Source organism: Hippichthys cyanospilos, chromosome 10, assembly GCF_059441005.1.
Source record: "Hippichthys cyanospilos isolate Australia breed blue-spotted pipefish chromosome 10, RoL_Hcya_1.0, whole genome shotgun sequence".
In the NCBI taxonomy this organism is placed as follows: Eukaryota; Metazoa; Chordata; class Actinopteri; order Syngnathiformes; family Syngnathidae; genus Hippichthys; species Hippichthys cyanospilos.
The window spans coordinates 5,677,903-5,692,933 of NC_142378.1; the positions used below are offsets into that span (position 1 = coordinate 5,677,903).

The 15,031-nt window shown below is 43.6% G+C and overlaps 1 protein-coding gene across 1 annotated transcript in view; it reads right to left on the reverse strand.

The window, feature by feature from the left end:
• palld (palladin, cytoskeletal associated protein) overlaps positions 1 to 13,827 on the reverse strand; it is a 33,614-nt gene extending 19,787 nt beyond the window's left edge. Inside the window, 1 exon segment of the mRNA XM_088425370.1 lies at positions 13,162 to 13,827. Coding sequence (XP_088281496.1) covers positions 13,162 to 13,826 — 665 coding nt within the window. The 5' untranslated portion in view covers position 13,827.
• Between the last annotated feature and the right edge of the window lie 1,204 nt (positions 13,828 to 15,031).

Below are 15,031 nucleotides of genomic sequence, written 5' to 3' on the forward strand. Positions count from 1 at the left end.
TCAATATCTTTCCACATCATTATATATGAACTTCCATTATTCCACATCATTCCACATATTTCATATTCCATATATTTCAGTACCATTTCATATCATTTAATTACATTCTTTTTCATCTTCATTTTTTTGGTTTTCACTGAACCATCCCAAATCCTGCAATGTCTTTTCACATCATTCTATATGAACTTCCATAATTCCACATCATTCCATATCTTCAAAAAACATTTTGTTTCTTCCGCCTTTTTTCATATCATTCCACATGATTTAATTTCATTCAAAATCATTTCATATCACTTCATGTGATTCTACACAATTCCATGTGCAGTATACACAAAATTCAGGCTTTCAAAATAAAGCCCTTTAATTAAGGCCATTGCATTAAAGGCATTTCTAACTCTTAAGTGCTTGTTCGTTGAGTGCGACTGTTTACAAAGAGAACCAGGGGCTTTTGAATTGTTTTACTCGATGATTTTATTTTGAAAGGCCATCCGTCAGAATATGCCACGTCAATATTTCATTGCTGACTGTTCGACCAAAAAAGACAACTTCGGAAACGCTTTGAATGAATGTGAATGAATGCACGAATCCGGATTGTTTCTAGGAGGGCTTGCACGAAAACCGAGCAATTGTACAAAAAAAACACCTCGGTCGCGGAGCCTTCATTGTTCTCACAGACTGTAAGAAATGAGATACCTCATCTGCCTTCTTTTTGAGAGGTCTCTCACATGCTCTCGCTCTCTTTGGACATCTCTATTGTAGTTTATAATTAAGTCTAAAGACGGTGCAGCTGCACTCTGTTTGAACCTCGTGCGGTTCGCCCAGCTTCACCGCGTTGGAGCAGCAACAGACAAACACATCCAAAACGACATCCCCTCCATCCCATCCCATTCCATCCCAGGTTTTTATTTTTTGGATGATGCGGAGCGCGTTAGCTTGCGAGCCTTCTCCCACGCTTCCTGTCCCGATCGGGTCTCCGCCATCTGGTGCTTTTAAGGTTTGCGGTGAAAGCGGAGAGCCGCTCTTGGACGGATTTTCCGCCAGCGACGGCAAAAGTCAAAAGTCTAATCTATGAAAATTGTATAAACACACTTAAAACCGTATCCTTTTTAATATCGATAACAGAAGAAAAGCAATATAGAGCAACTTTGGTCAACCGTGAGCTACTTTTTACAGCGTTAATACAGGTTAAAGTTAGTCTAAAACTGAAAAAAATAAACAAAAGCATCAAACAGCCTGAAAAAAAAAGATGCCTGTCCTTAATTTATTGCAATTACACTTTACATGGCAGAAGCCTTTTCCCTTGAGTCATCCGTGCCTCCCTCCCACTCGTCACGCAGACTATAAAAAAGATTATAATCTATGAAAATAGTACAAACACACTTAAAACCGTGTCCTTTTTAACATTGATGATAGAAGAAAAGCAATTGAGAGCAACTTTGGTCAACCGCGAGCTACTTTTTACAGCGTTAATACAGGTTAGAGTTAGTCTAAAACTGAAAAAAATAAACAAGTGCATCAAAGTGCCTGAAAAAAGCAAAATGATGCCAATCCTTCATTTATTGCAATTCCACTTCACATGGCAAAAACAAAGCCCCCCCCTACACACACACACACACACACACACACACACACAATTTGAGGAGGACCAACTGAAAGCAGTCAATGCTTGCACACATGTTTCGTGGAACGAGCGCGCAGGTGAAAGGGCCGGCCTTCACTCAACGTCTCTTTATTTGCAATGGCGGCTTTTGGGAATGGCATTTGTGTGCAGAGGAAATGGGCGGTAAGGCTACACCGGGGCCAAGAAAACAATCTGCACCTTTACTTTCACGCACCCTTCCTTCCTCTTTAAATGAGACTTTTTTTTTTTTGATAGATGTTTGAATGCCGCACGCCATACGGAAATAAACGCTAACATGTGCGTATCACCGACTTTGGCTGAGTAATTATGTGCCATTAAAGCTGATTAATCCGGGACGTTATTGTTGGCCGCGTTGCTCAGCTGTCGACTCTTGCGTCAGATTGTTTTTTTTTTTTGCCGTCTAAGAGTTGTCCAAGTGCGCGCCGTTAGCTTGTAGCGTGCTTAGCTTTTATACCGGAAATTTCGGACCACAAGCCACCACTTTTTTTCTCACGCTTTGAACCCTGTGGCTTATAGGCCAGTGTGGCGCATCTGAAGTTTTTTTTATTTGCCACCAGGGGGCAATCTCCCAGTAAAGACACTCTGGAAGTATTGATTTAGAGTTTCAACAGCTATTTTTGGACTTGGGACTTTTATTTGGATTTTATTGCCACTGGTATACTGTAAACGATGGACCGCAAGCCATCACTTTTTTCTCACGCTTTGAACCCTGTGGCTTATAGTCCAGTGCAGCGAAGCTGCAGTTTTTTTTACCAGCCACGGGGGCTATCTCCCGGTGAAACAAGATGCTCTGAAAGCATCGATTTTGAGTTTGAATTTGGATTTTTGGCAATTACTACTATAAAAATAGGATCAGAAGCCACAGCTTTTTTCTCACGCTTTGAGCCCTTCGGTTGATGCTCCAGTGTGGTGTATCTAAACTTCTTTATACTAGCCACCAGGGGTCGATCTCCCGGTAAAAAAAGCGAGACAAAAGAAGACGCTACGGAAGCATTGATTTTGAGTATGAACCTTAAAGTTTCATTTGGATTTTTGGCGACCAGTATGGTGTAAATTTTGGACCACAACCACAGCTTTTTTTCTCACGCTTTGAACCCTGCGATTAAGGGTTCAGCTCTTTCGGCCTATACATGAGAAAACAGATGAATTAAAATTCCATAAAATTCAGTGTGCCTTATAGCCCGAAAAATACAGGACTACGTTTGAACTTTTTCACGCAAGAACTTTTTCACACATGAAGAGAACACTGCGTAATTTTCTTGTTGAAGTGGATTCTATCCCTCCTGGGTGTTTTTCCACCCGAATTCACATCACGTCTGCTCCCTATTGTGTTAACGTGTTAAAATGAGAGCGCGGGCCAAGTTTTAGCACTTCCTGTTGCGATAAGGCGGCGCAACACACCCAGCCGGGTTCTGCTCCACCTGTCATCGCCGGTCCCACATTTTTTTCCTCACTTGCCGCCGCCTGACTAATTCTGCACGCTGTCAGGTGTCAATCCTCGAGGGCGCAGGTGTCATACACAAGGCCCAGGGGCCAAATCTTGGCCAGTCGTAGAATAACTCTCACTCTGCAGGGCTTAAAGAACACGGAGAGAGATTCCGTTTGACTTAATTGCGATCTTTTGGAATGCCCACACGATCATAAACCTGGCGGAAGACGGATGCTGCACAACTTCGGGTATTTATGGCAAAATGAACTCAAGCTGCGTCGCAAGAAAAAGGAAAAACAACTGCTTGGAGCACATTCAAGGTTACACTGGCGAGGCGTTCACTGACCGCTCGCAATGTGGGAAATCTGACACTCAGCAGATATATGACTTGAAAAGAAGAAAATATGAAGGGTTTAGGAAGATTAGATTTAGTCTGTTTATTATATAAAATTGTCTTTTGTTTACAAAAGCGGCTCCAACAGCAACAAAGAATGCAGCATTTTTTATTTATGTTTTGTCTCTGATCTTCCGCTAGCATGCTAGGCTCATTAACTTGAAAGTAACGTCGCGGATTTTTCTGCACTGTCTGTAATTATTCTCACGAGGACAATCACAAAGTTGGGAGTCAAAGCGGGACAAACGGCGGCTAGCCAGAGATGATAAAAGCGGGAATGCGGCGCAGTAAAACAGAAGAAGACGTTTCACGACAGACGGGCGGGAGCTTCGGAATATTCCCGAGTCGACCGACAGCTGCGGCGTGATGAGCTGCGCCCGCTAAATCGGAACTGGCGGCGAGCATGTATCGGTCGCGGGGAAATTCAAGGACTAAACGGATAATGCTGGAAATTTGGCAGAATGAATACATCCAAATTCAAGGCTCAAAACATTTGCTGCACTCGGTAATTCTAAGAATAAAATGAAAATTCTGGGAATAATCTCATCATTTTCAGTTAATCAGAATTGTGACTTCCACTTTAGAATTCTGATTTTAAAGTGAGGATTCTCGCGTTCACGTCAGGATTTTGCCTGCGTTTTTTTTTTTTTTTCGCAGGGCCTCAAACACTTTGCTCATATGGGGGATTTTGAGAAAAAAGCAACAATTCTGGGAATTCGGGGGAATAATGTCAGAATGAAACCAACTTTTTTTTTCTTGGGGACCGGCCCCGCTCGGCTTCCGTTTGTTTGAGAATTGTACCAATTGATCAAACATTTCACGCTTTTCATTTACTGAGAAAATTCAAACGTTACAAAATCATCTGATGGGCCGGATTAAACCCATTTGCAGGCCAGAACCGGCCCGCGGGCCGTATGTTTGTCACCCACATTCTTTGCCTTTTTTTTTTGTATTTATTTATTTTGTTTTATAATATTTGATTTCTTTTCTACAAACTGTTTTGTTCTGTTGGCTTAGGAACTGTCTGAAACATCATGGTGTGTGTGAGTAGGGGTGTGTAAAACAAACCATGTGTGTATGTACGTGTGAGAGCATAAGACGTACACGCCACTAAAATAGTGACAGACATATGCAGCAGCTGATCTACAAACACACAACACACACACACACACATCTTGACACACCCAAATTATGCTGACATTCAAGATAAAAGCGAGTAAATCTCATTTAAATGCGTAAACGGGCCTTCCTGTTTGATTGAAAAACTCCAAGTTCGCAAAACATGCGCTTGAATAGCGAGGATGATTTGAAAGTTTCCCAATACGCCATCAATACGTTCAATCAAATCCACACAAATGTCATGTGATCCATACCTGAGCTCCGCCCTCTCGCTCCTTTTCTACTTTAAACAAAATTTGGAGTCTGGCAAGCACGTAAACACACGACGAGAGTGACGCACGCCCGCTCGGACTGACTGGGTGAGGATGGTGGGAGTGGGAGAACCCCCCCCCAACACACACACACACACACACACACACACACACACCGCCTCCCCCCGACTTGCCAAATTCCACAGCTGATGGAAGAAGGGTCGCCGGAAGAAGAAATATGTCCAATATCAAAGGGAGCCATTCCCAGTTGGAAATCTTGTGAGACTTTCAATTTGCTAACTTTGCAAGTTTTCATTTTTGTTTGGATTGTTTTTCCCCCGCAAACTATTTCTTACACTTATGTAATCAAATGAAAGCTGGGATGGGAAACTATAATAAAATAAAAAAAATAAAAAAAAAACAAGGAAAATTATTTCTCATCCAAAAGTATGAGCGAAAAGATGGGAAAATTACAAAAATTACGGTAAATTATGAAACAACATTTCAACTAACAATTATTTGAACAAACATCTAAAATGAAGATTCATTTCATGGTAAAAATTTAGAGTAAAAAAAAAAAATAAAGATTTAATTTAAATAAAACGACACAAATAAGAAACTAAAAATGTAATGAAAGCTGCAGCAACTAAAAACGAACATTGTTAAGTCATAAACTTAAAAAAAGAAGAATCTCACAAAATACACCAAATAAAATACATACAAAACAATTTAAAAATTAACATATACAACTAATATTTAGTCTTCTAATCTGTGTGTGTGTTGTGAATTCTTCAAGCGTTCGAGTTTGTGGCGTTTCGTTGTTTAATTTTGAAATGTATGCTTTTGATTTGTCGGGTTGCGCTGCATTTCCGTTTCCGGTTTTACGTTCTTCGTGCGTCATTCGGCTCGTGACGGTGACGCAGTGAATGACAATGTAAGCGCGTATTTATAGTTTATTATCATCTATGTTGATAATGCATGCTACTGCCCACGTTTAGTAAGATAGGAGTGTTTATACTGTTGAGGAAATCGTTTGTGTTGATGTTGCATTTTACAATTAGTAGTGGTTGCTGGTAATTGCTAACTCGCTAATGTAGGCTAAAATTACAGCATGTTCATACACTAACGTTTGGTAAGAGGCTATAGGTAGTTCATTGACGCTAAGAATGTTGTTGCTTTGTTATCCTTCAGATACTACACAATACACCATATATGAGCCGCATTATATATATGTGTGTGTGTGCGCGTGCGTGTGTGTGTGCGTGTGTGTGTGTGTGTGTGTGTGTGTGTGTGTGTGTGTGTGTGTGTGTGTGTGTGTGTGTGTGTGTGTGTGTGTGAAATCCCGCGGGCCAGAAGAAGTTAGTCTTGGTAAGGACGGCACGGAAATAGCTCTGGGGATCAGGCCCGGTCTAAAAAGACCACTTTGGAGAGGCGGCACCTGGCAAGCGTCAGACAGATGGCTGCGGCCTTGCCGCTTCCGCACACGCACATTTCGCTCGTGCAAGACCATGGAGAAATGACGCGAAAGGCCATTCTCCCCAGTCAGCGCTTGGAAAAGTGTTTTGCTGGTTGGCGTGTCGCTCGCTGCAGAGGATGACTTCCATTCACACACAAGTGCGGGGATTTGTATTTCGCTCGGGGGAGACCCCCCAGAGTGGGATTATTTGTGGAACTTGTTACTGGGGGGGGGGGCTCCACACTTCATGTGTGCTTGAGCAGCTAAAAATAAACACCTTACTGTAAAGGTCATTGTATTCTTTCGATACACACACAAACTCAAGTCTTCCTGTCGAGCCTACAAAGACAACTCCAGCTTTTGCTGTTTTGCTAGGCGGGCGCCACCCAGAAAGGGGCATTTGCGCCGATGTGGGAGCGAACACAATCGACTTGTTTGCCATCCGGTTGATCTTTTACTATTTTGCTAGCCATCTTACAAATGTTTCTGGAGCCAATCAGCAATTGGCGGCAAAGCGGGAGGCACGCTCCAACTGGCCGCTCCGCGACGGCAAACGGAATCAATTTGTCCCGTCTTTTTGGACTAACCCTAACCCTGCAGCTGCCGTCTTCATGCTAACGTCCTGGGAAATCACAATTCAAGAGTACATGCGTGATCATAGGATCTCATACTTTGTCATTGGCTACATTTTAGCATGTTATGGGAAGAAATGCCAATGGACATCACAGTAAAACTATACTATACAGTAAATGCTATGTTTTTAGCGTGTAGCCTGCAGCACGTTTGAATGCATTTGCAAGTACGTTTGAATGGGTTTTCCAGATGAAATTGTTGACACCACATTGACAGCTCTACACTTGTAAAAAAATACCGTATGGTGTTTGCATGTGAGGACATCATTTGCTCATCTGGGGCAAAATGCTTCGAAATCTGTATTTAGCATTAGCGCGCACTTTTCGCTAACCTTAGCGGTCATTCAGTGGCGCGACGGAGGTTTTTATTTGCGACTTTGGATTGTCAGCGTGGAGCGTTGACATAAGTGCACATCAGTCCCATCTGCTCATAAAACATGTAGAGACCCGGCATGTTTTTTTTTTTTTTTACTGCTGTATTAAAGATTGTGAGACACAAAAGAGTGAGTGAGCTGCTCCACTTCAAAGGCAAAAGAATGAAAGAAGCCATCAAAGGGCCCCTTCCTGTAAGCTGAAGGGACGTCAAGTCGCACAACAGGTGAGGGCCAACAGATGTGGAGCCAAGCCCGGCCCGGCCCGGCCCGGTTCTGATGACTCAACAGAACAAAAGCCGAGACGTCAGCTGGGCTGTCAAGCGTCATGTGGCTTGCATTCTGCCCGCTTTATAGACTCGCACGTGCTTTTCATGAAGTTTTTGGCGCGGCGATTAGCGCTCGCACGGAAAAAGTGGCGTTTCAACGCGGCTTTGGTGTCGCCCACCACGCCCCAACCGGGGATGCACGCTTTTCAAGAAAATTCAATCACTGCAATAGTAATTAACATGAAAGGAAAGACATTTCAGTTTTATTATTGGGCTGCGCAATGTTGGGAAAAGAAATGCAATGCAGGCAGGGGCGGGGCTATATGGTGGCCTGGGCTGCACACATGGATGGATGGATGGATGGATGAATGGATGGATGGATAGATAGATAGATAGATAGATAGATAGATAGATAGATAGATAGATAGATAGATAGATAGATAGATAGATAGATAGATAGATAGATAGATAGATAGATAGATAGATAGATAGATAGATAGATAGATAGATAGAAACTAGCTAGCTAGCCTCTCCATCACTAGCTAGCTCGATAGATAGATAGATAGATAGATAGATAGATAGATAGATAGATAGATAGATAGATAGATAGATAGATAGATAGATAGATAGATAGATAGATAGATAGATAGATAGATAGATAGATAGATAGAAACTGTAGCTAGCTAGCCTTCTCCATCACTAGCTAGCTTGATAGATAGATAGATAGATAGATAGATAGATAGATAGATAGATAGATAGATAGATAGATAGATAGATAGATAGATAGATAGATAGATAGATAGATAGATAGATAGATAGATAGATAGATAGATAGATAGATAGATAGAAACTGTAGCTAGCTAGCCTCTCCATCACTAGCTAGCTAGACAGACAGACAGACAGACAGACAGACAGATAGATAGATAGATAGATAGATAGATAGATAGATAGATAGATAGATAGATACTTTGAAGCTAGCTAGTTAGTTGGCTTAGTTAGCTAACTGATGAAACAGCTATGAAGCTAGCTTGCTAGCTTAACTAGTTAGTTCGCTTCGTAGCTACTTAGATCTATCTATACATCAATCTAGAAAGCTAGCTATCGCTCTAGAACGCTAGCTAGCAATCAACAGTTTCTATCCATCTATAGAAAGGTATCTTGCTAGCTATTGATTGAGAAGGCCAACTATCTATCTATCTATCTATCTATCTATCTATCTATCTATCTATCTATCTATCTATCTATCTATCTATCTATCTATCTATCTATCTATCTATCTATCTATCTATCTATCTATCTATCTATCTATCTATCTATCTCACAAAGGCATCAACATTATTGGTGATATTTTAGTTTGGCCATCATTTATTTTTTTGTTTTTACGTAAAATTGTTACGTGTTGAACTACTTATCGGTTGTGGCGCTACCGTCCCCGCTGTTTTCGCTTCCCGTCGGACTGAATTGAACTCCATGGCGTCGCGTTAAGAGCCGGGTGTTAAATTCCTTCCAAAAATGTGAATCAATTCCAGAATCAATCTGAAGAAACAACACCAAAACAACGCCTTGATGGCAGAAGTGAGGCAGAACTAGCAAGCCCCCCAGCTCGAGTCCAAACCCGACATAGGCGAGAACCAATCCACGGATTAGTGGCTATTCTAGGACAGTGGAAGCTCACGGGGGGCAGAGGTCTCACCTTGTTGTCTGAAACCTCACACCCCATCTCCAGGGGGGGACGGCGCGCCGACCACGATGTCGCTGTTGACATGTCGGCGAGAAATAGCAAGGGGCCAGCATCCCAGCTGTTTTTTGACGCCCGCTATCTTAACGCACATCAGTTATCGCGGCGGTGAGACGCAAACAATACGTCAAAAGTGACAGGCTCGCATCCTCCCGCCAAATCGTTTTGCACCAACTGCGGTTACGGGTTAGCCGTCCTTTTGCTAGCACGCTAAGGGAAGGTATTTGAGTGAAGTAATGTTTGCAAGCGAGTAGACCGGTTGTAAGCTAGCAAAAGTGCTAAACTCTACCGTTAAATCTTTTATACCCAGATAAACAAAATGACTTTTATGGGCATGTATTCTTTATCCTCTGAAAAGAACTCTTGTTATTAAGGCGTCGAACCAAAACATGATCACGATGGTTATGTGGCTTTATTAAAGGGAAACTTTACTTGTATAATCACTGATGTTATGAGTTATTAATCTACAGAACGCCCTAATGCAATGATTTCAATTACTTTGAAACGATTCGGGGGTAAAAAATTAAAATACATATTTTGTGTTTGTTCCAGTGGAAAAAAAAAAAAAAAACTATGTTATTTATATGTATATATATATATATATATATATAGCTTAGCTTAGCTTAGCTGTGATGTCATGTCTTTCTTTGATTCCTCGCATCTTGCCGAGGAGCAGTTCCAGTGAAGCCTGGGTCGTTAAAAGAGAGCGCATTACAAAGGGCCCGCGTCATGAGTCAGCCGCCGGTCACCTGCTATGACATCATGCTTGAGGCCATCTGCTCGTACGCTAAGCGCAAATGGAAAAAAAAAAGGCGAGTCATCTCTAGACTCCCAGTGAATAAATATTGTTTGTGACCTCATTAAAGCCAATGAAGAGCAGTGGCATTTCGCGCAGGCAGATGTTTCAAAAGGTCATCCTCGCTTGAATGGGAATTCATAATTAAATGTTAATTAAATGTGACTCTTAATAGTTATCCATTTTATATGAGTTAGCATTGAATAAAAAAACAAAAATTGATTCATAGCTAAAGAATAAGTGTTGGGTGAAAATACAAACGTTCTAAAAAATAATATATTTTATTCTTGGCATAATACTTGCATAAAGTTGATGTTATTTCAACTGTGCGAGGGAGAAGCAGGAAGGGAAGCTCAAGAACATTTTTAAACATTTTTTAACATTTAGTGATCGCAACTAATAAATATTTTAACAATAGTTCAATTCACCAATAGTTTTGTCGATTAATCGACGAATTACATGTTAATGGACGAGTACTGAGATTCGAATGGCCTGTTCTGTTATGTTAGCACTTTTATGATCACAAACCAGAAACGACAAACGAAAGAAGAATAGAAAATTAAAAAAAAAAACTTGCATTGCACAATTAAAGAAAAAAAAACATCTACATGGAGACACACATTTCTCTAATGAACGCAAATGATCCTTACACAATAGCAAAGCATTTCGCAAAAGCATTGCTGTCACAATGCAGAAAAATCATGGGCCTCATCAACGGAGGCTTTGTGTCCATTCTTACATAAGTGCGTGCGTGTGTGTGTGCGTGTGTGTGTGTGTGTTTCACACTAGCTGACTTCATTTTGGCGCTGACTAATAACTGATTGGACTTTTGCTACCCTGCGCTCTGGGGACTATTTCATCTTCTTTTGAGTATAATGGTGTAAGGAGGTGGTTTCCCCCTTCCAAGAAAAGACGTCACCCTTGCTGTCAAAAAAAATCGTACACTAGGTCATTAATACTAACTGATGGAAGGTCTCACTCAACACTATATACATGCACTATATAATGATGACATATATTACTGCGTCCTTATGTATAAGAAATAAGAACTAAAAGCGTCAAAAAATGCTGCGCACACGCTTCAAGATTAGCTGACAGTGGTTTGCTGCCCTCTAGCGGTGATTATATGGACGCGCAGCTCAACTGATGGAGTAACACAGGAGCGCTTCCTTCATAGATAAATAAACCCCAAAAGAATGCTAGAAACGTTTAAAAATAGACATAATAGAAAAAAAAAGAACCAAAACGAATGCAAGAAAGACAGAAAATAGAAGGAACGATAGAGGAAAGAGATAAAAATAAAATATCAAAGAAAAAAAAAGAAAGAAAGAAACCAAAACAAATGCAAGAAAGATACAGAAAATAGAAAAGAAATCAGGAAAGAAAGATGGAGGAAATGGAAAGAAAACCGAAAAAAGAAACCCAATATCAAAGAAAGAAAGAAAGAAAGAAAGAAAGAAAGAAAAAGACATCTTCCACAGGTCATAAACGTTTGCCGATGCAACGATGACAGTTTGATTTCCATAGATAGCGATTGGACGTCTGATGTGGAATGCTTTGGATCATGAGAGCCGCCCTCCCAGAAATAGATGGACGTCGGACGTAGCGTATACAATTTTAGGTGGCGAGCGCTTCCTTTTCCGGATGGACAACAAGCCGACGGACACGACGTGGCGCTTTTCTTTTCTATAATGATCGGAGCCTTTTCCAACTTTCGAATGGAATCCGCGTCCCGGTCGGGCCCGCGAGCCGCGGGTTGCCCACCGCTGCGCTCGAAGGGCCAACAACGTGCAAAAAGATTGCGCAACTTTAACGGGGACAAGTCAAAGTGTGTGCGAGTGTGTGTGTGTGTGTTTCTAGCGGCTGACGTGTCTGGAAACAAGAGCGCAGTGTATTTTTAGTGCTCCGTAAATAACCAAGCCAAGGGGGCGTGGCTTGTGTGATATGCGCGGTTTTAAACGGAATAACTTCAATACACAACTGAGACGCGTCTTTTTTCTCGCATCAAGCGGACCCGCTCCCGCCGGCGGGTTAAAGTCCGGCGGGAGCGCAGACGTTGGGGCCTTATCTCCGGACGGCACGCCGTCGGGTCTGGAGCGTGTCACCGATACCCGCCCCAACGCAAGAGCGTCTGCCAACACTCACCGACACATTGGGATGTCGCTCAACTGCCGCTAAAGTCCCATTAAGGAGACCTTGACCGTAACGTTAGCGAAAGCTGTCGAATCCAATATCGCGAGGCCCGGATTGGCTTGGCGCCTTGCCTCTTGCCAAATAGTGAGCCACTATTTAGCTGGGTCACATTGTTTGTTTCCTATCGTGAGCCTGTGTTGGATTGTACTTCTTTGCTCCTTGCCAAATAGCGAGTCTACATTCAAGCGCTTGCCGAATTGTGAAGCATGCACTGAAACACACTACTTTGCCTTTTGCCAAATAGTGAACTCGCTTTCCGCTACTTGCCAAATATTGGAGGCCGCTAAACTTCACCACATTGCTTCTAGTCAAAAAAGAAACCAGAACACTACTTTGCCTCTTGCTAAATAGTGACACCGAGTTTAAATATTCTACTTGGCTTTTTGCCAAATAGTGATCCCATATTCAACTGCTTGCCAAATAGTGAAACATGCACTGCAATACACTGCTTTACAAGTTGCCAAAAATCGACATTGAATTGCTTACCAAGTAGTGAACCCACATTTCACGCTTGCATGGAATCGCTTGCCAAATAGTGAACCCACATTTCACACTTGCATGGAATCGCTTGCCAAATAGTGAACCCACATTTCACACTTGCATGGAATCGCTTGCCAAATAGTGACCCCACATTTAAAATTCACATGTAATTAGTTGCCAAATAGTGAACCCACATTTCACGTTTGCATTGCATCGCTTGCCAAATAGTGAACCCACATTTAACATTTCAAGCTTGCATAAAATGGCTTGGCACCCCACATTTCACGCTCGCATCGAATCGCTTGGCAAATAGCGAACCCGCATTTAAGGCTCGCACGGAACGGCTCGCCAAATGGCGAGCCTCGGCAGCACCGCGGCGCGCCGCGCTTACCTGACGAGCGGCGGCGGGTTCCCGCTGACCCTGCATTCCAGACGAATGGGGCTCCCCTCGGCCACCTCCTGACTCTTCAGCTTCTGCGAGAAGCACGGCGGCGACGGGGGCCCAGAAGGGGGCGGGGCCGGAACCGGGGCGGACGCGGGGGTCGGCGCCGCCTCCGCGGCGGGGCCCGGCCGATGGTTCCCGGGCGACAGGTACCCGCTGTCCGGGGAGGACGAGTCGCCCTCCCCCGCGCGCCCCGGCTTGAAGATGGACGAGAGCTCCTCGATGAAGGTGGCGGCCCGGCTGCAGAACTCGGAGGCGGACGAGGCCCGCTCGTTGAGCTCCAGGCCTTCGTGGAGCAGCCGCGGCTTCTCCTGCTTGTAGACGGGCGGGGCCGGCTTGAGGGGCGGGGCTTGGGCCCGGCCCTCCCGGAGCGCTCGGGCGCCGGTCCGCGCCGGCTCCGGGGAGCCCCGGGCCTCGAAGGCCTCCCGGGCCAGGTCCAGGCTGCGGTCCATCTCCTCGGCGCTCAGGAAGGCCGCCAGGTCGGCCGGGTCTCCCTCGTCCGCGTCCGGCTCGTCCCGGGGATCGCCGTCCCCCTCCGGGGCGGCGCCCTCCGCCGAGTCCTTTGGCGGCGCGGGGACCGGGGGGAGCGGCTGGTTCCGACTCCCGTCCTGCATTCTGAAAAACACCCAGGCCATTAGGTTCCGTACCATCTTCCGTACCTCTTTTTCAAGTTCCAGATCGAGAGGAGGCGTACCGATATCATGGACCGATACCACTGACTAATCATACTGATACCGATGTGGTTTTGAACGTCCCTAAACAAAAGTATTGGTGGTGTCGGTGACTACTCAAGAGTTCTGTACTCGTAACCGTTATCGGCCTGTCGAAAATAGGTATCGAATCTCTCTATTTTTAGTTAGTACTGTATATTATCATTACTAGGCCCGTTTAGTGGGAAGCGTACCTCTTTTCGGACTGGTATCACGTTCCGGCTCGAGACCGGGGAGTCACCGATACCAATATCACGTACTTATACAACTGACTAATTATACTGGTGTTGATGTGAAAAAAGTGGTTTTGAACAACCCCAAAACAAAAGTATTAGTGGAATCCATGAATACTCAAGAGTTCAGTACTCGTAACTGTCCTAAAACCTCTATTTTCAGACCAATAGCAAGTTTCAGATCTATACTGATATCATGCACTGAATAATCATACTGGTAACAGTGTGAAAAAAAGTGGTATTGAACATCCCTGGCTTTTTTAGCAGAAATCTTCGATACCTCTTTATCCAGACCAATACCAGGTTTCAGATTGATACCAGTGCGGGTACTTAACGGTTAAGGAGTCACCAGTACCGATATCAGGTACTGATACCTCTGACTACTTGCATTTGGTATCGGTCTCAAGAACACTGGTATTGAACATCCCTATTCTTTGTAAGAATGTTCGATACCTAATTTTTTCCAGACAAATATCAACTTTCAGATTCATACCGGTACCAGAATTCAACTCTTGAGGAGTCACTGATACCGATATCAAGTATCAAGTTCTCATACTGGTATCGGGCCTCAAAAAAGCGTTGTTGACAATCCCTGATCAAATGTAGTAGAGGCTACTAGTATCGGCGACTAGTGTAAAAAAAATATCAAACTTGAGGTTGTGAGTGCTTCGGGACGACCTCGCTGACCCCGACCCGCATGAAAACACGTCATCACTGTTAACGTCTTATTTATACACTAAGATGTTACTTAAAACACGGCCTATATATATATTTTTTGGAGCTTTTTTGGGCCTTAGCAAAGCGTGTAGGTATCGCTCGGCACCCGAGCGCCGTCCGCAGGAGCAGCTGCTGTTATTTATAAACCCGCGCCGCAGG